Genomic DNA, 24,405 nt, shown 5'->3' with positions numbered 1-24,405 from the left:
GACGGGGTTTCACCATGTTGACCAGGATGGTCTCGATCTCTTGACCTCGTGATCCACCCACCTCGGCCTCCCAAAGTGCTGGGATTACAGGCTTGAGCCACCGCGCCCGGCCTTAAATCCATTTTAATCCTAATCTAAAAATAGATCATAAACAGCAAAATATAACTGATAATTTTTCAATACTGTATCAAACTGATATAGCTATGGTAGTGCACATAATCCAAAATGAGGAAAATTAACAAAAATCCAATGAAAGTTCAGGTTTTTATCTACTATGGCAATTGCTTTAAAATGAACATTTATGTTTCAAAACATGAATAGTAGAGTCCACCATTCATTCCTTTGATGTACTACTGCAAGTAGGAATATTCTCTTCCATATGATTCTGAAGCATGTGCACAACCATGGTACAACAGTCATTTCAAGGTTAACCAGCTATGTTTTGTCCTACAAAGTTCAAAAAATATATTAAACGCAACCTTTCTTCTTCATAATGTCTGCCCAGATTAATCCTTTTAAATTCAGTAAAATCAAAAAAGCACGAGATATTTTCAGACACAACCTGAATCTACTGTGCGTGAAAATGTTTAATAAAATGGCAATTTTGATAAATGTAAATTTGAGTGTGTAATACCAAATGGAAAGTAGCTGAACCACACAGAGAAAACAAGGCTTTATGTATCTCCAAATTTAGCTGTTGTACAATAAACAAAGCATTAGAACATGTGAATATTAGAACCTCCTTCTAACTGGAAAGATTTCAATAAGATAGAATTCAAATTAATATAAACAAAAATTATAATTTCTAAAATAAACTTAACAAACCAAATTTAAGTATTTTTTAGAGACTGGAAAAAAAAAAAGCACAGTGATCTAGAAACCAAATACACTGATTATGCAACTTATTGTATCAAGGTGCGGACATTCTTCATATGCTACAAGGTCATATGCTACAAGGTTAGCAACACACGTGTGTGTTGCTAACCTTGTAGCGACTCTGTGTGTGTGTTTCTTTCTTTTTTTGAGACGGAATCTCGCTCTGTTGCCTAGGCTGGAGTGCAGTAGTGAGATCTCGGCTTACTGCAACCTCCACCTCCTGGGTTCAAGCAGTTCTCCTGCCTCAGCTTCCTGAGTAGCTGGGATTACAGGTGAGAGCCACCATGGTCAGCTAATTTTTGTATCTTTAGTAGAGACGGGGTTTCACCATGCTGGTCAGGCTGGTCTTGAACTGACCTTTTGATCCACCCGCCTTGGCCTCCCAAAGTGCTGGGAATACAGGCGAGAGCCACTGCGCCCGGCTAATCTCATCTTTTATTTTGACAGTGTTGATAAACTGATTATGAGAAGGAACATTCAGCAGGTTATTTAGTAAAATTCCATCTTTTTTTTTTTTTAGCTTTTAGGTTTGGGGGTATATGTGAAGGTTTGTTATATAGATAAACTTGTGTCATGGGTGTTTGTTTTGCAGATTATTTAATCACACAGGTATTTTTTTTTTTTTTTTTTTTGAGACGGAGTTTCACCCTTGTTACCCAGGCTGGAGTGCAATGGCGCGATCTCGGCTCACCGCAACCTCTGCCTCCTGGGCTCAGGCAATTCTCCTGCCTCAGCCTCCTGAGTAGCTGGGATTACAGGCACGTGCCACCATGCCCAGCTAATTTTTTGCACTTTTAGTAGAGATGGGGTTTCACCATGTTGACCAGGATGGTCTCGATCTCTCGACCTCGAATCACACAGGTATTAAACCTAGTTTCCAAAGTTATTTTTCCTGATCTTCATCCTCCTTCCACCACCCCACCGACCCTCTACCATCAAGTCTACCCTACTGTCTGTTGTTCCCTTCTTTGTAATACAAAAGTTAGCCCAGCGTGGTGGTGCGCACCTGTAATCCCAGCTACTCAGGAGGCTAAGGCAGGAGAATCGCTTGAACCCGGGAGGTGGAGGTTGCAGTGAGCCAAGATCGTGCCACTGCACTCCAGCCTGGGCGACAGAGCGAGATTCTGTCTCAAAAAAAAAAAAATTGCTAAGCTTCTTTGTATTGTTGTAATTGTAGCATATATGCTCCCAAAGTAAGCATCATTTTTTGACTTTTTAAAATACTCATTCTGACTGGTGTGAGATATTTCATTGTGGTTTTAATTGGCATATCTCTAATGCTCAGTGATATTGAGCTTTTTTCATGTTTGTTGGCTGCATGTATGTCTTCTTTTGAAAAGTGGCTGTTTATATTCTTTGCCCCCTTTTTAATGGGACTATCTTTCTCTTGTAAAGTTTTTTTTAAGTTTCTTAGAGATGCTGGATATTATACACTTGTCAGAAATCACAGAAGACACAAAAAAATGGAAAAACATCCCATGCTGATGGAAAGGAAGAACTAATGTCATTAAAATGGCCATAATTCCCAAAGCAATTAACAAATTCAGTGCTATTCCTATCAAACTACCAATGACATTATTCACAGAACTAGAAAAAAACTATTGTAAAATTTGTATGGAACCAAAAAGGAGCCCAAATTGCCAAGGTTTGCTAAGCAAAAAGAAAAAAGCTGGAGGCATCATGTTACCTGACTTCAAACTATGCTATGGGGCTACAGTAACCAAAATAGCATGGTACTGGTACAAAGACAGACACATAGACCAGTAGAACAGAATAGAGAGACCAGAAATAAGGCCGCACATCTACAACCATCTGATCTTCAACAAAGCTAACAGAAACAAGCAATGGGGAAAAGACTCCCTATTCAATAAATGGTGCTGGATAACTGACTAGTCATATGCAGAAGATTGAAGCTGGACCCATACATTACATCATATAAAAAATCAACTTGGCCGGGCATGGTGGCTCACGCCTGTGATCCCAGCAGTTTGGGAGGCTGAGGCAGGCAGATCACCTACAGTGAGGAGTTCAAGACTAGCCTGGCCATCATGGTGAAACCTCATCTCTACTAACAATTAAAAAAAAAAAAATTAGCTGGGCATGGTGGCACACGCCTGTAATCCCAGCTACTTGAGAGGCTGAGGTAGGACAATCACTTGAACCTGAGAGGCAGAGGTTGCAGTGAGCCGAGATCATTCCATTGCACTCCAGGCTGGGCAAAAGAGCAAGACTCCAACTCAAAAAAAAAAAAAAAAAATCAACTCAAGATGTATTAAAGACTTAAATGTAAACCCCAAAATTATAAAAATCCTGGACGATAACCTAGGCAATACCATTCTGGACATAGGAACAAAGATTTTATAACAAAGATGCCAAAACTAATCACAACAAACCAAAATTTGACAAACTGGATTTAATTAAAAAGAGCTTCTGCACAGCAAAAGAAACTATCTACAGCATAAACAGACAATCTGCAGAATAGAAGAAGATTTGCAAACTATGCATTTTGGTATCTTCATGCTTGAATCAGTAATTCAACAAAACAATGTTAAGTGCTATACTGTGCCTTTGGCAAAGAAAAAAAAATATGGTCCCTGCTTTCAAAATACTTTTAGTGGGAGAGACGAGACAAACAAGTTCTAACAATTACAATATAATGTGTTAAGTCCTATAGCTGAAGGAAGCAAAAGGTGTCTTGAGAGAATAGACTAGGGATACCTAATTAGTGAAGGGGTAGGTGGTTTGTCAGGGAAAGGTCTCTTAGCATGGGAACACTAAAAGGTGAGACTTAAAGGACAGTTAGGAGTTTATATGAAGAAAGAAAATCAAAGGCTGGCACAGTGGCTGACACCTGTAATCTCAGCACTTTGGGAGGCCGAGGCGGGTGGATCACCTGAGGCCGGGAGTTTGAGAGGCTGAGCAACATGGAGAAATCTCGTCTCTACTAAAAATACAAAATTAGGCCGGGCGCGGTGGCTCAAGCCTGTAATCCCAGCACTTTGGGAGGCCGAGGTGGGTGGATCACAAGGTCGAGAGATCGAGACCAACCTAGTTAACATGGTGAAACCCCGTCTCTACTAAAAATCCAAAAAACTAGCTGGGCGTGGTGGTGCATGCCTGTAATCCCAGCTACTCAGGAGGCTGAGGCAGGAGAATTGCCTGAACCCAGGAGGCGGAGGTTGCGGTGAGCCGAGATCGCACCATTGCACTCCAGCCTGGGTAACAAGAGCGAAACTCTGTCTCAAAAAAAAAAACAAAAACAAAAACAAAACAAAACAAAATTATCCGGGTGTGGTGGTACATGCCTGTAGTCCCAGCTACTCAGGAGGCTGAGGCAGGGGGAACTGCTTGAATCCAGGAGATGGAGTTTACAGTGAGTGGAGATTGTGCCACTGCACTCCGGGCTGGTGAAAGAGCAAGACTTGGTCTAAAAAAAAAAATAAAATTAGCTGGGCGTGGTGGCAGGCACCTGTAATCCCAGCTACTCAGTAGTCTGAGGCAGGAGAATCGCCTGAACCTGGGAGGCGGAGGTTGCAGAGAGCTGAGATAGAGCCACTCTGGCCTGGATGACAGAATGAGACCTTGCCTCAAAAAGTAAATAAATAAATAAAATTCTGTCTTTGGGCTGGGCACCATGGCTGACACTATAATCCCAGCACTTTGGGAGGCCGAGGTGAGGTCAGGAGTTTGAGACCAGCCTGGCCAACACGGTGAAACCCTGTCTCTACAAAAAATAGAGAAATTAGCCAGGTGTGGTGGCACATGACCATAGTCTCAGTTACTTGGAAGACTGAATTGAGAGGATCACCCGAGCCCAGGAGGTTGAGGCTGTAGTAAGCCAAGATTTTGCCACTGCACTGCCACTCTTTTTTTGAGAACTTGTTTCAAAAATAAAAAAAAAGAGAGAGGCCGGGTATGATGGCTCACGCCTGTAATCCCAGCACTTTGGGAGGCCAAGGTGAGTGTACCAGCTGAAGTCAAGAGTTCAAGACCAGCCTGGCCAACATGGTGAAACCCTCATCTCTACTAAAAATACAAAAAGTTAGCTGGGCATGGTGGTGGGCACCTGTAATCCCAGCTACTTGAGAGGCTGAGGCAGGAGAATTGCTTGACCCCCGGAGGCGGAGCTTGCAGTGAATCAAGATTGCACCACTGCACTTGAGCCTGAGCGACAGAGTGAGACTCTGCCTCAAGAAAAAAAAAATTAGCCAGGTGTGGTGACGCACGCCTATAGTCCTAGCTTCTCAGGAGGCTGAGGTGGGAGGATCACTTCAGCTTGGGAGGCAGAGGTTGCAGTGAGCAGAGATGGTGCCGCTGCACTCCAGCTTGGGTGACAGAGTGAAACTCTATCTCAAAAAAAAAAAAAAAAAAAAGTTTTATTGGCAAACATCACAGTGTTTCAATGATTATAAAGATTTTTGGTAAATTAATACAAAGGGGAGAGACTGGCGTCTAGGATGACTTTTAGGTTTCTGGCTTGAGCAACAGAAGGTGTTGGAAGAGAAGGAGAGGGGGACTTGGAGGAAGTGTCAGCCCTCATTATGTGACACTTCAGCCATCTTGTTCAGGCTGGATGTGATTTTCTGTTTCTCCCTAGACCAAGATGGAGATACCGAATATGCATATTGTTCCTCCATTAGTGAACAGAGGATCATAATTAGAGTTAGAAAGGATCTTTTTTTTTTTTTTTTTTTTTTTTTTTTGAGACAGAGTTTCGCTCTTGTTACCCAGGCTGGAGTGCAATGGCGCGATATCGGCTCACCACAACCTCCGCCTCCTGGGGTTCAGGCGATTCTCCTGCCTCAGTCTCCTGAGTAGCTGGGATTACAGGCACGCGCCACCATGCCCAGCTAATTTTTTATATTTTTAGTAGAGACGGGGTTTCACCATGTTGACCAGGGTGGTCTCGATCTCTTGACCTCGTGATCCACCCGCCTCGGCCTCCCAAAGTGTTGGGATTACAGGCGTGAGCCACCGCGCCCGGCCTTAGAAAGGATCTTTAAAATCACTTAGTTCATACCGACATTCTGCCCCCCATTCATCCCTTAAACCAATGTTTGCATTGTCTTCACATTTTTCCTGTGACATGATCATCCATGGAGACGAAATTGCTTACCCTCTCTCAATTTCCACGATTACAAAAGGCAAATAATATTACCTACCTCACAGGTTTAAATCAGATAATATATATATAAAGCATTTATTACAGTGCCTAGAAAATGTTCAATAATCTCATATATTAGCTTAAAAATGACTATGCTGCACAGTTGGCAACCCATTAATAGATTGTGAAATCAACTTTTAATGTGCAGTGATCAGTGCTTTTTTAAAGAGAAATAGAATAGATAACATGCAGTGTGTATTGTACAAAATGTTTGTTTCCATGTAAATGTGGGTTTATATGTTATATATTTACATGTTTATATAGCATATAAATTTATGCATTCATACTTATATTATTTTTGTATGTGGATATATACATATGTTTGTTCTGGGTCAAAATGTGAAACGTATTACTGTGGGTCAGGTGGGAAAAATTTTGAGAAGTGTTACAACATACAATTCTTTTCTTCCTTTGCTAATCTATGTTGAAAGCCAAACCTTTTTTTTTTGAGATGAAGTCTTGCTCCATTGCCCAGGCTGGAGTGTGATGGCATGATCTCTGCTCACTGCAACTTCTGCCTCCCAGGTTCAAGTGACTTTCCTGTCTCAGCCTCCCAAGTAGCTGGGATTACAGGCACCCGCCACCATGCCGGGCTCATTTTAATATTTTTTGTAGAGATGGGTTTTAGCCACGTTAGCCAGGCTGGTCTCGAACTCCTGACCTCAGGTGATCCACCTGCCTCAGCCTCCCAAAGTGCTGGGATTACAGGGGAGAGCCATGCCCGGCCTAGACGTTATTTTTAAAGAGGTTATAAAGTACTATGTCTCTGTAAAATATTTTTATTTCCAGCTCCTAGCACAGTAACTGGTAAACAGAAGATGCCAAATACACGTTGATCGAACTAGGAACAAGTTCGATAAAGATACATAGACTAGCGTTTCTTCATATATAGACTAGTGGTTCTTTCCTGGGTGATCAGACTTCTTTTAAGAAGTTGTTCAAAGTTTTGGACCCTCTTCCCAGAAGTCCCGAGCACTCAGTTCTGAACGTATTCTAGAGAATTCCTGAATCCCCATGCATTGCTCCTCTAAGGTTCTACGGGCACTCCCCAAGCTAAGAACCTGAAAGGAAGGTGTTTAACTTCTGACCGCGGACGTGTGAGGTCAGGAGGGGAAGAAAGTTTGGGGTTAGATAATTTTTTTTTTTTTTTTTTGAGACAGAGTGTCGCTCTTGTTACCCAGGCTGGAGTGCAATGGCGCGATCTCGGCTCACCGCAACCTCCGCCTCCTGGGTTCAGGCAATTCTCCTGCCTCAGCCTCCTGAGTAGCTGGGATTACAGGCACACGCCACCATGCCCAGCTAATTTTTTGTATTTTTAGTAGAGACGGGGTTTCACCATGTTGACCAGGATGGTCTCGATCTCTTGACCTCGTGATCCACCCGCCTCGGCCTCCCAAAGTGCTGGGATTACAGGCTTGAGCCACCGCGCCCGGCCTCGGGGTTAGATAATTTTTTAAAATTCTTCTACAAATCCTGGGATTCTAGAGTTTTGGTGTTGGGAAGGTACAGGCAGGTACAGTTTGGTACCACTAGTGTCGAAGAACAGTGGGAACAATTTTAACATACGTTCCGCCATTTGAATGCCGTGGCAATCCAGTGATGATGAAATTGCAGTTCTGAGGGACTCGGTGGCTGGTCTGAAAGGAAGGAACTGGCACGCTCCGGAATAGGGACTGGAACCACATGTCCAAATTCTTGGCGACGAAGTAGGGCCGGGCGAGAAGGGCGGAGAAAGGGGCGGGGCTGCGCACGCGCACACGTGTCCCGGAGCTCCTCTCGCCGCCACCCTCCCTCAGGCCGGTACGGTGGCCGACGGGAGTCAGACGCCGGCGATGAATGGAGGTGCTGGGAGCGGGTTGAACAAGTCTCCCGCTCTCGCGTCCCTACAGCCCCGTTTCTGCCTCTGTGCGGTGCCCACATCCTTCCCCGTTCGTATCGACGACCCGGTTGGTCCGGGCGTCTGAGTTCTCGGTGCCCCGAGTCGACTCGGGGCACAACGAGGGTTTGGGGTTCCCGATGATCGCCTAGGCCCGACTTCGGACCGCGCTCTCGATTTCTGCCGCGTCCCACGCCTAGGACGCGGAGTCCGTGTGGGGTTCCGTCAGGCTTGGAGGGTAGATCTTAAGGTACGAAGCGTGCGCTTCTCAGGCCTCAGCGCGTTCTTCGGTCTGTGTGGGCGAGTGGCCGGACTTTGCTCAGCCGGAGGGACTTGTTGGTTCTGGCTGCGACCGGGGCGAGATGGAGGAGCACACAGGTCTTGGCGCCTCCGCTCCATCAGCCGGCCCCTCCCTGGAAACCAGGCAGTTTTTACCCACGGCTTTTTTTTTTTTTTTTTTTGAGACGGAGTTTCGCTCTTGTTACCCAGGCTGGAGTGCAATGACGCGATCTCGGCTCACCGCAACCTCCGCCTCCTGGGTTCAGGCAATTCTCCTGCCTCAGCCTCCTGAGTAGCTGGGATTACAGGCACGCGCCACCATGCCCAGCTAATTTTTGTATTTTTAGTAGAGACGGGGTTTCACCACGTTGACCAGGATGGTCTCGATCTCTTGACCTCGTGATCCACCCGCCTCGGCCTCCCGAAGTGCTGGGATTACAGGCTTGAGCCACCGCGCCCGGCCAGCTACCTTTTTGTTTGTTTCCTTTTTGTACCTGGAGACTCCTGACTCCTGGAGACAGAGGAGCGCCCTAGTGAGACGTGTCTTTCCCATATAGCACCCCCACATCTGCCCAGGAACACAGGGGGACACAGGATAGTGATGTGGCCTCCAGAGCCTTCAATCTGGCATTGCTTCTGCCCAGGGAGGTGATTTGCTAATGTTTCCAGCGACTTGATGAGGATGAGAAAAAGCCAAATAGTTCTTTACGTATATCGGGTAGTAACGTGAAACTATCGGGGTATGAAAGAAAGCACTTAACGATGACCGTTCACTTAATTTTGTTTACATTTTGTGGCGCTTATGTGACTGATATAGTGGAGAAAGTAAAGTCTTGGACTGGGATTTTAGTAGATGAGTATTCAGCCTTGGATTGTGCCTCTAACTAGTGATATTACTTTGGGCCTGTTACTTCATCTCTCTGGGCTTCATATTCTTTCTTTGTAAAATATGAGTATTAGAGCAGAAGATTTCTGAGGCTGCAAGAGTCATTAATATACTGTTTTCTTTCTCATTTTCCAGATGACAGTATAAACCTAGGGAGACAGAGAAGCCCTGTCTTGATTGTGCCAGAAACATCGCCAACATAGGGGCCTATTAAAGATACACCACGTTTTTGAGGGCTTTTAGAAAGTTGGGTGTTCATACACGCGGAAGTTAAACTCCTACTTTGATTTGTATTTTTACCATTAGGATCAATAGTAATAATGACTGAGTGTACAAGTCTGCAGTTTGTCAGCCCTTTTGCTTTTGAGGCAATGCAGAAGGTGGACGTTGTTCGCCTGGCATCTTTAAGTGATCCAGAATTAAGACTTCTCCTGCCCTGCTTGGTACGGATGGCACTTTGTGCACCTGCTGACCAGAGCCAAAGCTGGGCTCAGGATAAGAAACTCATCCTTCGCCTTCTCTCTGGAGTGGAAGCTGTCAACTCCATTGTTGCACTGCTGTCTGTGGACTTTCATGCTTTAGAACAAGATGCCAGCAAAGAACAGCAGCTTAGGTAATGTTATTTTATGTAATATATGGATTTGGATTTGCCAAAGAATGGGGAGTCAAATATTTTTCAGAGCTCTGCAGAAAAGAGAGAATGAGAATTTTACTTAGGAGGGCATTTTACTTAGGTCTTTTCTATTGATAGTTACAATTCTAGAATCTTTGGACTTCCATTTATAAAATGTTGTCTAGAGAAATTTGGCAGTGTGCTCTTGTATGTGGGCTAAACTCACTAGGCCAGTTACTTTCAGTGGGAAGTAGATAGGGTAACTTCCCCTAGATTAGAGGGATTTATTGGAATCACTTGGTAGGCTTTTTTTTTGAAACAGAGTTTCACTCTTGTTGCGCAGGCTCGAGTGCAATGGTGTGATCTCAGTTTATTGCAACGTCTACCTCCCAGGTTCAAGCGATCCTCCTGCCTCAGCCTCCTGAGTAGCTGGGATTACAGGCACCTGTCACCATGTCCGGCTAAGTTTTTGTATTTTTAGTAGAAATTGAGTTTCATCATGTTGTCCAGGCTGGTTTTGAACTCCTGACTTCAGGTGATCCACTTTGATCCACTTGCCTCCAGCTCCCAAAGTGCTGGGATTACCAGTATGAGCCACTGGTCTTGGCCTCTTGGGAGGGGTTTTTTTTTTTTTTTTTGAGACGGAGTTTCGCTCTTGTTACCCAGGCTGGAGTGCAATGGCGCGATCTCGGCTCACCACAACCTCCGCCTCCTGGGTTCAGGCAATTCTCCTGCCTCAGCCTCCTGAGTAGCTGGGATTACAGGCACGCACCACCATGCCCAGCTATTTTTTTTGTATTTTTAGTAGAGACGGGGTTTCACCATGTTGATCAGGATGGTCTCGATCTCTTGACCTCGTGATCCACCCGCCTCGGCCTCCCAAAGTGCTGGGATTACAGGCTTGAGCCACCGCGCCCGGCCGGTTTTTTTTTTTGAGATGGAGTCTTGTTCTGTCACTCAGACTGGAGTGCAGTGACGCCATTTCAGCTCACTGCAACCTCTGCCTCCTGGGTTCAAGTGATTCTCCTGCCTCAACTTCCCGAGTAGCTGGGACTACAGGTGTTTACCACCATGCCTGGCTATTTTTTTTGTATTTTTAGTAGAGACAGTGTCTCACTGTATTAGCCGGGATAGTCTTGCTCTCCTGACCTCGTGATCCTCCCGCCTCAGCCTCCCAAAGTGCTGGGATTAACAGGTGTGAGCCACCGTGCCTGGCAAGGAGGCTTTTAAAGCTTAGATATTCCCAAAGAGCCAGGCGCGGTGGCTCACGCCTGTAATCCCAGCACTTTGGGAGGCCGAGGTGGGTGGATCACAAGGTCAAGAGATCGAGACCATCCTGGTCAACATGGTGAAACCCTGTCTTTACTAAAAATACAAAAAAAATTAGCTGGGCATGGTGGTGCGTGCCTGTAAACCCAGCTACTCAGGAGGTTGAGGCAGGAGAATTGCCTGAACCCAGGAGGCGGAGGTTGCGGTGAGCCGAGATCGTGCCATTGCACTCCAGCCTGGGTAACAAGAGTGAAACTCCGTCTCAAAAAAAAAAAAAAAAAAGATATTCCCAAAGAATCTGGGCAGATGCTATGTCCTTCCCTGCCCATTGTGAATCTAGTAGCAAGCCACCATTAGTGGAAGTGAGTGTTAATTGTCAGTTGTGGTGGAGTATTATATGTAGGATATGAATTCCTGAAACACATAGGCAAACTAAATAGCATTTGAGAAGTAACAGAACATTTTGGAATATTTTATATGTCCTTTTGTAGCTTATTTCAATAAAAGATAATTTTTAGGTAATTATTTTCATACCAGTGTTCTCATAATTGTTTTACATGTTTGTGCTTCATTAGACATAAACTTGGAGGAGGCAGTGGAGAGAGCATCCTGGTATCACAGCTTCAGCATGGACTGACGTTAGAGTTTGAACACAGTGATTCACCTCGTCGATTGCGTCTTGTGCTTAGTGAACTGTTGGCAATTATGAACAAGGTGCATTTCTTTTAACCACAGCTCAAAGTATGCATGATTTGATGCTAAGGAGGTAGACAGAAAAAGAGGCAAGAAGGCAGGCAGGTTGAATTCTCCTCCACTTTTATTTCTTTTTTTGTTTTTTGAGACGGAGTTTTGCTCTTGTTGCCCAGGCTGGAGTACGGTGGCGTAATCTCAGCTCACTGCAACCTCCACCTCTGAGGTTCATTTGATTCTCCTGCCTCACCCTCCTGAGTAGCTAGGATTATAGGTGCCTGCCACCATGCCTGGCTAATTTTTTGTATTTTTAGTAGAGATGGGGTCTCACCATGTTGGCCAGGCTGGTCTCAAACTCCTGAACTCAGGTGATCCACCTGCTTCAGCCTCCCAAAGTGCTGGGATTATAGGCGTGAGCCATCGCGCCCAGCCTACTCTACTAATTATATATATATTTTTTCCTTTGAAAGGCTGAAAATATGTTACACGTCTGCCTTAAAGGCTTTCTCTAATCAGCGTTTTCTCTCATTTATACCTGTTCTGCATTTTCTATCAGAGGGATTTTTTCTGCATGGAATCCATACAGTGGCTTCTTGAAATTTAGAAGGGGATTTATCTTAAGACTTGTTCAGATTACCAAATTTATTAACAATTAATACCTTTATAGGATATAATTCTTCCTATAAAGTGTAATGAAGTATAACTGAAAAATGTATGTGATTCATTTAGACACTGGATGAGCATTAACAGCCTCATATATGATGGTAGTAGGGAGTATCAATGCTGAATTAGATGTAAGATGATTGGCTAGTCTGACCATGTTGGCCAGGCTGGTCTCGAACTCCTGATCCCAGTTGATCCACCCTCTTTGGCCTCCCAGAGTGTTGGGAATTACAGGCGTGAGCCACCGCACCCTGCCATGAATTTATATTTGTTAAACTGCTTTAGGTTGACTGTTTTCGGCTTTTTTTTTTTTTTTTTTTTTGAGACGGAGTTTCGCTCTTGCTACCCAGGCTGGAGTGCAATGGCACGATCTTGGCTCACCGCAACCTCTGCCTCCTGGGTTCAGGCAATTCTCCTGCCTCAGCCTCCTGAGTAGCTGGGATTACAGGCACGCGCCACCATGCCCAGCTAATGTTTTGTATTTTTAGTAGAGATGGGGTTTCACCATGTTGACCAGGATGGTCTCGGTCTCTTGACCTAGTGATCCACCCGCCTCAGCCTCCCAAAGTGCTGGGATTACAGGCTTGAGCCACCGCGCCCGGCTTGTTTTTGGCTTTTTAAAAGCAGTTTATGTAGGTTGCATTTGGCTTGCCTTATCCTTTAATTCCAGTTGTCTCCAAATATTTTGACAGAAATCAGTTCTTGAGATTGATACTCCCATATCTGAATAATTAACAGGACTGCTGTCTGTGGTTAAATTGTTGAAATTGATTGAATGCTGCATATTCTGCTGCGGTATATTAGTAATATATTAAGAGACAATCTGTGAGCTCAAGAAATAATTATAAAAATAGGGATTTAATTATCTTAAATTAATAGACTTCAAATCTTTTTTTTTTTCCTTTTTTAAGGTGTCTGAGTCAAATGGAGAATTTTTTTTCAAGTCTTCTGAACTTTTTGAGAGTCCAGTATATTTGGAGGAAGCTGCAGATGTACTTTGTATTTTACAAGCAGGTACTGTACTGAGTGCTAAGATGTATTTCATATATAGTTTCTTATTAAATGATACTGTGTAACTTCTTAGCCTGGTATGCTTTGTTATTTTAAGGATCATGTAACAAATACATACTTTAAAAGTTGAAGTCAAAAGTGACTAATAGTTGGACAATGATTAAGTAAATTTTATTATTTTCATAGTGTCACATATTATGCAGATATTAACATGGTATCTTTGATTTAATTATTTTAATGCTCATTACTGATTTTGGAAAATGTTTACAGTATGTTAAGTGAAAAAAGCAAAGGACAAAGTGGTAAATAAAATATAATCCCCATTTTGTTAAAAGTTAAAGCAAAACGAATGCCCATGATGAATTAAAATATTTATTTATTTATTTATTTATTTATTTATTTATTTGAGACGGAGTTTCACTCTTGTTATCCAGGATGGAGTGCAATGGCGCGATCTCGGCTCACCACAACCTCCGCCTCCTGGGTTCAGGCAGTTCTCCTGCCTCAGCCTCCTGAGTAGCTGGGATTACAGGCACGAGCCACCATGCCCAGCTAATTTTTTGTATTTTTAGTAGAGACGGGGTTTCACCATGTTGACCAGGTTGGTCTCGATCTCTTGACCTCGTGATCCACCTGCCTCGGCCTCCCAAAGTGCTGGGATTACAGGCTTGAGCCACCGCGCCCGGCTAAAATATTTTATTTATTTTTTAGAGACAGTGTCTCTCTGTTGTTCAGGCTGGGGTGCAGTGGCAGGTTCATAGCTCACTGCAATCTTGAATTCCTGGACTCCAGGGATCCTCCTGAGCAGCTGGGACTACAGGCGTGTGAAAACATTTTATATTAACTTTCAATGATGGGATTATAGCGGATTTTAATTTTCTTTTTGTACCTTTTTGTATTTTCCAGATTCTCTATAATAGAAATGAATGATAGAAATAGAAGAGGATAGAAAACTGTAAAGAAGGCTGTGGCTCAAGCCTGTCATCCCAGCACTTTGGGAGGCTGAGGCAGGAGGATCACTTGAGCTCAGGAGTTTGAGATCAGCCTGGGCAACATAGTGAGACCTTGTCTCTACAAAAAATGAAAAAAAAAAAAAAAAAAAAAAAAAAAAAGCCTGGTAAGGCCGGGCGCGGTGGCTCAAGCCTGTAATCCCAGCACTTTGGGAGGCCGAGGCGGGTGGATCACGAGGTCAAGAGATTGAGACCATCCTGGTCAACATGGTGAAACCCCGTCTCTACTAAAAATGCAAAAAATTAGCTGGGCATGGTGGCGCGTGCCTGTAATCCCAGCTACTCAGGAAGCTGAGGCAGGAGAATTGCCTGAACCCAGGAGGCGGAGGTTGCGGTGAGCCGAGATCGCGCCATTGCACTCCAGCCTGGGTAACAAGAGCGAAACTCCGTCTCAAAAAAAAAAAAAAAAAAAAACTGGTGTGATGGGGTACACCTGCAGTCTCAGCTGCTTGGGAAGCTGACACAGGAAGATGGCTTGAGCCTGGGAGATTGAGGCTGTAGCAAGCCATAATTGTGCCATTGCACTCCAGCCAGAGTGAGACCTTGTCTTAAGAAAAAAAAAACGTAAATAAGATTTTCTTGAAAATAACTCTTTAGACCAGTTCTATAAAATTTCCTGTACTGTTCTGTGCTGTGCTGTTCAGTGTTCTGTATGGCTATGGATTACTTGAACTGTGGCTAGTGTGATTGAGGAACTGAACTATTTTTTTTTTTTCTTTTTTTCTTTTTTTTTCTTTTTTCTTTTTTTTTTTTTAGAAGGAGTTTCGCTCTTGTTACCCAGCCTGGAGTGCAATGGCGCGATCTCGGCTGACCGCAACCTCTGCCTCCTGGGTTGAGGCAATTCTCCTGCCTCAGCCTCCTGAGTAGCTGGGATTACAGGCACGCGCCACCATGCCCAGCTAATTTTTTTGTATTTTTTTAGTAGAGACGGGGTTTCACCATGTTGACCAGGTTGGTCTCGATCTCTCGACCTCGTGATCCACCCGCCTCGGCCTCCCAAAGTGCTGGGATTACAGGCTTGAGCCACTGCGCCTGGCCCGGAACTGAACTATTTTTAATTTAATTTAAGCATCCTTATGTTGCTAGTGGCTATCCTACTGGACAGCTTAGCTCTAGACTGTGAAAAGAAAGTACTTTAATTTCTTTCAGATGACATTTGTGAAATGTCAAAATATATTTAATAATGCAATGAAACGTCACTCTTGGCTGGGCATGGTGGCTCACACCTGCAATTCCAGCAGTTTAGAAGGCTGAAGCAGGAGGATCACTTGAGCCCAGGAGGTTGAGGCTGCAGTGAGCTATAATCACATCACTGCACTCTAGCCTGGGCAACAGAGCAAGACCCTGTCTCGAAAAAGAAAAAAGAAATATCACTCTTTAACACTGGGGACAGGCATGGTGACTTATGCCCATAATCCTAGCACTTCAGGAGGCTGAGATTGGAGGATTGCTTGAGGCCAAAGTTTGAGACCCACCTGGGGTAGACAGTGAGATTTAGTCTCCACAAAAAAAAAAAAAAATTACCTGGGTGTGGTGGAGTGTAACTGTTAACAAATACTAATACCGATTTTGTTTTCTTGTAGAGCTCCCTTCCTTGCTTCCTATAGTTGATGTAGCTGAAGCCTTGCTACATGTTAGAAATGGTGCCTGGTTCTTGTGTCTCTTGGTGGCCAATGTTCCTGATAGTTTTAACGAAGGTAAATATAATTCTAATGTAGAATATTGAAGAGATTTGCTTGGACATGTATAGGACCTATTTTTTTTGACCTAAGAAGAAACATTAATGGGATTCTATTTGAGTGTTTTTTTTTTTTTTTTTTCTTTTTTTTTTTTTTTGAGACGGAGTTTCGCTCTTGTTACCCAGGCTGGAGTGCAATGGCGCGATCTCGGCTCACCGCAACCTCCGCCTCCTGGGTTCAGGCAATTCTCCTGCCTCAGCCTCCCGAGTAGCTGGGATGACAGGCACGCACCACCATGCCCAGCTAATTTTTTGTATTTTTAGTAGAGACGGGGTTTCACCATGTTGACCATGGTTGGTCTCGATCTCTCGACCTCGTGATCCACCCGTCTCGGCCTCCCAAAGTGCTGGGATTACAGGCTTGAGCCACCGCGCCCGGCCTTGAGTGTTTATCTTTTAAAAGTTTGTTAGTATTTATTAAAGAATATTGAGTTCACAAATTGTATTGAGTTTAAAGTTTGTATTGACATGCAAATTTAAGTGTGATGTAGCAAAGAATTATATATATATATATTTTTTTTGTTTGTTTGTGTCATACATGATTTCTTTCTCTTTTTTTTTCTTTCTTTCTTTATTTGAAACAGAGTTTCACTCTGTTGCCCAGGCTGGAGTGCGAGGTGCCATCTTGGCTCACTGTAATCTCCACCTCCGGGGTTCAAGTGATTCTCCTGCATCGACCTCCCAAGTACCTGGGATTACAGGCACATGGTACCATGCCCACCTAATTTTTGTAGTTTTAGTAGATATGGGGTTTTACCATGTTGGCCAGGCTGGCCTCGAACTTCTGACCTCAAGTGATCTGCCCTCCTCGGCCTCCCAAAGTGTTGGGATTACAGGCGTGAGCTACTGTGCTTGGCCTCTTGTAGAGATTTTTTAACCTCCAAAGTACACTTTTTTTTTTTTTTTGAGATAGTATCTCCCTCTGTCACACAGGCTGGAGTGCATTGGTGCAGTCATGATTCACTGCAACATTAATCTCCCAGGCCCAGGTGATTCTTCCGCCTCAGCCTCTTGAGTGTCTGGGACTACCAGTGTGTACCACTGTGCCTGGCTAATTTTTTGTAATTTTGTGGATATGAGGTTTTGCCATGTTACCCAGGCTGGTCTCAGCCTCCTGGGCTAAAGTGGTCTGCCTGCCTCAACTTCCCAAAGTGCTAGGCATGACAAAATAGACTTCTTTATTCCTGGTAATTTTCCTTCTTTTGAAGTCCACTTTGAAAAATACAGCCATGTCATCTTTCTTACAGTTAGTTTTTCTATGGTGTATATATTGCTTCATCTCGTTAATCTGTCTATATCTTTATATTTAAGGTGGATTTCTTGTGGACAGGTATAGTTGGGTCTTTTTTTTTTTTTTTAATCTAGTGACTGTCTTTTAATAGGAGTGTTTAGACTGTATACATAGACCATTTAATGTGATTATTATAGTGGTTAGGTTTGAATCTATCTTCTTATTTGTTTTCTATTTATTTTCTTTTTCCTCTTGTACTTTATGTCAGTTGTCATGGATTTTACTTTTTTTTTTTTTTTGAGATGGAGTTTCGCTCTTGTAACCCAGGCTGGAGTGCAGTGGCGCGATCTCGGCTCACTGCAACCTCTGCCTCCTGGGTTCAAGCAGTTCTCTGCCTCAGCCTCCCGAGCAGCTGGAATTACAGGCACCTGCCACCATGCCTGGCTAGTTTTTGTATTTTTATTAGAGATGGGGTTTCACCATCTTAGCCAGGCTGATCTTGAACTCCTGTCCTTGTGATTCACAAAGTGCTGGGATTACAGGTGTGAGCTACCGGGCCTGGCACTTTTTTTTTTGAGAGCCTTGCTCTGTTGCCCAGGCTGGAGGGCAGTGGCACATCTTAGCTCACTGCAACCTCTGCCTCCCAGGTTCAGGTGATTCTCTTGCCTCAGCCTTCCTAGCAGCTGGGACTACACGTGTGTGCTACCATGCCTAGCTAGTTTTTGTATTTTAGTAGAGATGGGGTTTCACCATATTGTCCAGGCTGGTCTCAAACTCCTGACCTTGTGATCCACAAGCTTTGGCCTCCCAAAGTGCTGGGTTAACAGGTGTGAGCCACTGCGCCTGGTCCTGGTTACTTTTTTATTTTTTTTGAGATAGAGTCTCATTCTGTTGCCCAGGCTGGAGTGCAATGGCACGATCTCAGCTTACTGTAAACTCTACCTCCCGGGTTCAAGTGATTCTCCTGCCTCAGCCTCCCAGGTAGCTGGGATTACAGGTACCCACCACCACGCCTGGCTAATTTTTGTATTTTTAGTAGAGACGGGGTTTCACCATGTTGGCCAGGCTGGTCTCGAACTCCTGACCTTATGATCCACCTGTGGTGGCCTCCCAAAGTGCTGGGATTACAGGTATGCACCACTGCACCCAGCCAGCCCTGGTTACTTTTAAGATTTTCTTTTTATCACTGGTTTCAGAAATTTGATGTATCATGTTTCTTGGTACGATTTTCTTTGTATTTGTCCTGCTTAGGTCTAATTGAACTGGGTTTAGAGTTTTCATTCAACTAGGGAAAACTTCTTCAAATTTATTTTTGTCTTCTACTTTCTTTTTTTTTTTGAGACGGAGTTTCGCTCTTGTTACCCAGGCTGGAGTGCAATGGCGCGATCTCGGCTCACCGCAACCTCCGCCTCCTGGGTTCAGGCAATTCTCCTGCCTCAGCCTCCTGAGTAGCTGGGATTACAGGCACGCGCCACCATGCCCAGCTAACTTTTTGTATTTTAGTAGAGACGGGGTTTCACCATGTTGACCAGGATGGTCTCGATCTCTTGACCTCGTGATCCACCCGCCTCGGCCTCCCAAAGTGCTGGGATTACAGGCTTGAGCCACCGCGCCCGGCTACTTTCTGTATCTTTCTGGGACTGTGGTTGCAAGTGTGTTTGAGTGTGTAATGTTCCACAGTTTACTATTCTTAAGTCTCTTTTCATTCTGTGCCTTATTTTGGCCAATTTCTGTTGCTGTGCTTTGAAATTCTCCAATCTTTTTCTTCTGTTATGTCTCATCTTCATAAATAATTAATTCTCAAGGCTGAAGAAGATGGTTTTCATCATTTTAGTTTGTAGGGGCCTGATAAAAAATGGAGAACGACAAGATGAAGAAAGTCTTGGAGGACGGCGCAGGACAGATGCCTTACGCTTCTTGTGTAAAATGAACCCTTCTCAGGCCCTCAAGGTCCGAGGCATGGTGGTAAGTGATCCTGTGTTGCATTAGACAAAGGCCTTTGTATTACATCCAAGAACTATTCTCAAGACGGTTTTAGAGTCCTGTAGAGGTTGGGAATTTTATTTATATACTAGATATGTTACCTCCCTCTCTGGGTTTTTGTGTTTTTCAGGATTTCTTCCTCTAAACTGTAGACACTTTAGATTTGGAAGCATCCTTGCTCTTTTTGCTTATAATACTGAATTCAGTTTGTTATCTTTGTTGTGTTAGGTGGAAGAATGTCACTTGCCAGGCCTTGGTGTGGCTTTGACATTGGATCATACTAAAAATGAAGCTTGCGAAGATGGAGTGAGTGACTTGGTTTGTTTTGTAAGTGGTTTGCTTCTTGGAACAAATGCAAAAGTCCGGACTTGGTTTGGAACTTTTATCCGAAATGGACAGCAGGTGAGGTTTAAATATCTTTATAGGCTAAGGATCAGAATATTTTAGCAGCTAGTAAAAGAGAAAAAACATTTTTTGAATGAAGTCATTAAACCAGTATTTCTCACACTTTCTAGTTTCAGGGACTTCCTTATATTTTAAAAAATCACTGAGGATACCAAAGAATTTTGGTTTATGTGGCTTTTTTCTATTCATATTTATCATATTAAAAATTTACACATAAATATTTGAAATATTTATTTAGTTCTTTTATAAATAGCAACAGTTGATGTGGTGGCATGTGCCTGCAGTCTGAGCAACTTAGGAGGCTGAAGCAGGAAGATTGCTTGCTTGAGCCAGGGAGTTCTAGGGTATAGTGTATGATAATTGTGCCTATGAATAGCCACTATACTTTAGCCTGGGTAACATAGTGAGCCCTCATCTCTCTCTTTTTTTTTTTTTTTTTTTTTTGAGACGGAGTTTCACTCTTTTTACCCAGGCTGGAGTGCAATGGCGCGATCTCAGCTCACCGCAACCTCCACCTCCTGGGTTCAGGCAATTCTCCTGCCTCAGTCTCCTGAGTAGCTGGGATTACAGGCACACACCACCATGCCCAGCTAATTTTTGTATTTTTAGTAGAGACGGGGTTTCACCATGTTGACCAGGTTGGTCTCGATCTCTTGACCCTGTGATCCACCCGCGTCGGCCTCCCAAAGTGCTGGGTTTACAGGCTTGAGCCACCGCGCCCGGCTTCATCTCTTAAAAAAAAACCCCAAAACAGACAACAATAACCCTATTTTTTTTTGAAAAGATGGGGTTTCACCATGTTGGTCTGACTGGTCTTGAACTCCCAACCTCAGGTGATCCGCCCGCCTTGGCCTCCAAAGTGCTTGGATTACAGGCATGAGCCACCGCACCTGGCCAATAATAACCCTATTAAATGTGAATATAAGGTATTTTAAATGAAAACTGTCTTTTCCCAAACAAAATTTAATGAGAAGAATGATGTTGTTTTCTTTTCTTTTCTTTTTTTCAAATCTCTTCAATGTCTGGCTTCATAGAAGCCTTTGGAAAACCTCACTGTACTTTTGTGAGTAAATGAGAAAAAAAGATAATGTCTGAGTATTATTATTATTATTATTTTGAGATGGAGTTTCACTCTTATTGCCCAGGCTGCAGTGCAGTGGCATGATCTCAGCTCACTGTAACTTCTGCCTTTGGGTTCAAGTGATTCTCCTGATTCAGCCTCTTAGGTAGCTGGGATTACATGCATGTGCAACCACATCTGGCTAAATTTGTATTTTTTTTTTTTTTTTTTTGAGACGGGGTTTCGCTCTTATTACCCAGGCTGGAGTGCAATGGCACGATCTCGGCTCACCGCAACCTCCGCCTCCTGGGTTCAAGCAATTCTCCTGCCTCAGCCTCCCTAGTAGCTGGGACTACAGGCGTGTGCCACCATGCCCAGCTAATTTTTGTATTTTTAGTAGAGACGGGGTTTCACCATGTTGACCAGGATGGTCTTGATCTCTTGACCTCATGATCCACCCGCCTCGGCCTCCCAAAGTGCTGGAATTACAGGCTTGAGCCACCGCGCCCGGCCCTAAATTTGTATTTTTAATAGAGACGGGGTTTCTCCATGTTGGTCAGGCTGGTCTTGAACTTCCGATCTATGTGATCTGCTAGCCTCAGCCTCCCAAAGTGCTGGGATCACAGATGTGAGCCACCGTGCCTGGCCTATGTCTGAGTATTTTTAATACCTTTCTGGACTCCTTGAAAGAATATTGGAAATCTCCAGGGTTCTGGGCCAGACTCATGAGAACTGGTGCATTAAGTCATTGAAATAAGTTATTATATTTTAAAATTTTAATATATATGTGTGTATATGTTTTTATATTGGTAAAATGTACATAACATAAAATTTTGCCATTTAATCATTTTTAAGTATATAATTCAGTGGCATTAAGTATATTCACAATGTGCAATAATTACCACTCTTCCTTTCCAGAACTTTTTTTTTTTTTTGAGACAGAGTCTCACTCACTGTGTTGCCCAGGCTGGAGTGCAATGGCTTGATCTCGGCTCACTGGAACCTCCACCTTCTGGGTTCAAGAGATTCTCCTGTCTCAGCCTCCCAAGTAGGTGGGACTACAGGTGCCCACCACCACGCCTGGCTACTTTTTGTATTTTTAGTAGAGACAGGGTTTCGCCATGTTGGCCAGCTGGTTTCAAACTCTTGACCTCAGGTGATTTTGTGTTTTTAGTAGAGATGGGGTTTCACCATGTAGGTCAGATGGTCTTGAACTCCTGACCTCAGGTGATCTGCCCTCCTCACTTCCCAAAGTGCTGGGATTATAGGCATGAGCTACCATGCCCGGCCTATTTCCAGAACATCCCTAACAGAAACTCTGTACCCATTCAATAACTCCCCATTCACCCCTAACAGAAACTCTGTACCCATTACATAACTTCCCATTCACCCCTATCATCCTACCCCCTGGTAACCTCTATTCAACTTTCTGTCTCTATGAGTTTACCCTATCTGGCTACCTCAAGTAAATGGAATTACACATTATTTCTCCTTTTGTATCTTGCTTATTTCACTTAGCATCATGTTTTCAAGGTTCATCTATGTTGTAGCATGTGTCAGGATTTTCTTTTAAAGGCTGAATAATATTCCATTGTGAATTTAGAGGAGAACTGCCATTCTGTCCAGCAATGCTACTGCTGGGTAGAGAAATCATTACATAAAAATCCCTGCATTTGTATGTTTGTTGCAGCACTATTCACAGTAGCAATCTTATAGAATCAACCTGTGTCCGTCAACAGATGATTGGATAAAGAAAATGTGATACACACACACACACATATGTATATATGTACATAAACACACACATATATATGTATATAAACACACACAAACACAAACACACACAATGTGGAATACAACTCAGCCATAAAAAAGAATGAAATGATGTATTATAGTAACATGGATGGAACTGGGGGCCATTACCTTAAGTGAAATAACAGAAGCAGAAAGTCAAATACTGCATATTCTCACTTATGAGTAGGAGCTAATCATGTGTACACATGGATATAGAGTGTGGGATTATACACATCATAGACTCCAAAAGATGGGAGAGTGGGAAGGGGGTAAGGGATAAGAAGTTACCTGTTGGGTACAGGGTACACTATCAGGGTGATGGCTACACCAACAGCCCAGACTTCACCACTATGCAATAGATCCGTTTAACAAAACTGCACTTGTACCCCTAAATCTATAAAAATGTAAATACAATGTAAAATAATATTCCATTGTATGTATTAACATTTTTTTATTTTTTTATTTTTATTTTTATTTTTTTTGAGACGAAGTTTCGCTCTTGTTACCCAGGCTGGAATGCAATGGCACGATCTCGGCTCACCGCAACCTCCGCCTCCTAGGTTCAGGCGATTCTCCTGTCTCAGCCTCCTGAGTAGCTGGGATTACAGGCACGCACCACCATGCCCAGCTAATTTTTTGTATTTTTAGTAGAGACGGGGTTTCACCTGTTGACCAAGATGGTCTCGATCTCTTGACCTTGTGATCCACCCGCCTCGGCCTCCCAAAGTGCTGGGATTACAGGCTTGAGCCACCGCGCCCGGCTTGTATAAACATTTTGTTTTATACATTCATCTGCTTATGTATATGTATTTTGCAACAGTTTTTAACTTGCAAAATATTTTAAATGTTCAAAAACTAATAACTCTGTGAATAGAGTTCCTATGAAGGAGCTAATATAGATTGCGATTTAACTTGTTGAGGTCACTCAGCCAGATAACATGTGTACTGCTCAGATCCTGTAGTCTTACTTTTTATGCTACTGAATCACAATTTTTAAAAATATTCAAGTTCTACTTCATAGCCCATTTGAAAACTGATTTTAAGCTTTGCTTTTTAAAAGAAAGTTAACATTTATTTATTGGATGCTTTATATATGCCAGGTACTGCATTAAGTACTTGGCAGGCTCATCTTGTTTGTAGTTGTCGTTTTACTGTTATTATTAAAGCAGGCTTATCATGTTTTACTTGGAACACTTAAAAGATAATAACATTTGGCTAGACCTGTGTCATTTAGAACTGCTTTTGTATATGTATTATCTTTTTTTTTTTTTTTTTTTTTTTTTGAGATGGAGTTTCGCCCTTGTTACCCAGGCTGGAGTGCAATGGCACGATCTCGGCTCACCGCAACCTCCGCCTCCTGGGTTCAGGCAATTCTCCTGCCTCAGCCTCCTGAGTAGCTGGGATTACAGGCACACGCCACCATGCCCAGCTCATTTTTTGTATTTTTAGTAGAGACGGGGTTTCACCATGTTGACCAGGATGGTCTCGATCTCTTGACCTCGTGATCCACCCGCCTCGGCCTCCCAAAGTGCTGGGATTACAGGCTTGAGCCACCGCGCCCGGCTATGTATTATCTTTGTTCATTCATCTACTTAACAAACTGAGAGCTTGCTGTATGTTAGGCACAATGTTAGACTGTGCAGAGTGAAAGATGACTAAGACATTGTCCCTGCCTAAAGAACTGTGGGGGTTATAGAATTGTAAACTCTTGTTTTTTGAAACGAAGTATCACTCTGTTGCCCAGGCTGGAGTGCAGTGGTACAATCTTGACTCATTGTAACCTCTGCCTCCTGGGTTCAAGTGATTCTTGTGCTTCAGTCTCCCAAGTAGCTGGGATTATAGGCATGCGCCACCACA

At 43.4% G+C, this 24,405-nt stretch overlaps 1 protein-coding gene and 1 long non-coding RNA gene across 2 annotated transcripts in view; one reads left to right on the top strand and one right to left on the bottom strand.

The window, feature by feature from the left end:
• The window catches only part of LOC141581779 (uncharacterized), a 29,111-nt gene extending 21,366 nt beyond the window's left edge, over positions 1 to 7,745 (bottom strand). Inside the window, exon 1 of the long non-coding RNA XR_012514511.1 lies at positions 7,607 to 7,745. This is a non-coding gene — a long non-coding RNA (uncharacterized LOC141581779). The remainder of the gene's footprint in view (positions 1 to 7,606) is intronic.
• A 101-nt stretch (positions 7,746 to 7,846) lies between these two features.
• The window catches only part of INTS2 (integrator complex subunit 2), a 63,843-nt gene continuing 47,284 nt past the window's right edge, over positions 7,847 to 24,405 (top strand). The window contains exons 1-7 of the mRNA XM_039476859.2: positions 7,847 to 8,166; positions 9,217 to 9,694; positions 11,539 to 11,677; positions 13,228 to 13,330; positions 15,921 to 16,034; positions 19,141 to 19,271; positions 19,518 to 19,691. Coding sequence (XP_039332793.1) covers positions 9,402 to 9,694; positions 11,539 to 11,677; positions 13,228 to 13,330; positions 15,921 to 16,034; positions 19,141 to 19,271; positions 19,518 to 19,691 — 954 coding nt within the window. The 5' untranslated portion in view covers positions 7,847 to 8,166; positions 9,217 to 9,401. The remainder of the gene's footprint in view (positions 8,167 to 9,216; positions 9,695 to 11,538; positions 11,678 to 13,227; positions 13,331 to 15,920; positions 16,035 to 19,140; positions 19,272 to 19,517; positions 19,692 to 24,405) is intronic.

The sequence above is a fragment of the Saimiri boliviensis genome, chromosome 17 (assembly GCF_048565385.1).
Source record: "Saimiri boliviensis isolate mSaiBol1 chromosome 17, mSaiBol1.pri, whole genome shotgun sequence".
Lineage (NCBI taxonomy): Eukaryota > Metazoa > Chordata > Mammalia > Primates > Cebidae > Saimiri > Saimiri boliviensis.
Note: the sequence above shows the minus strand (reverse complement) of the source record. Positions and strands in the feature narration are given on the sequence as shown.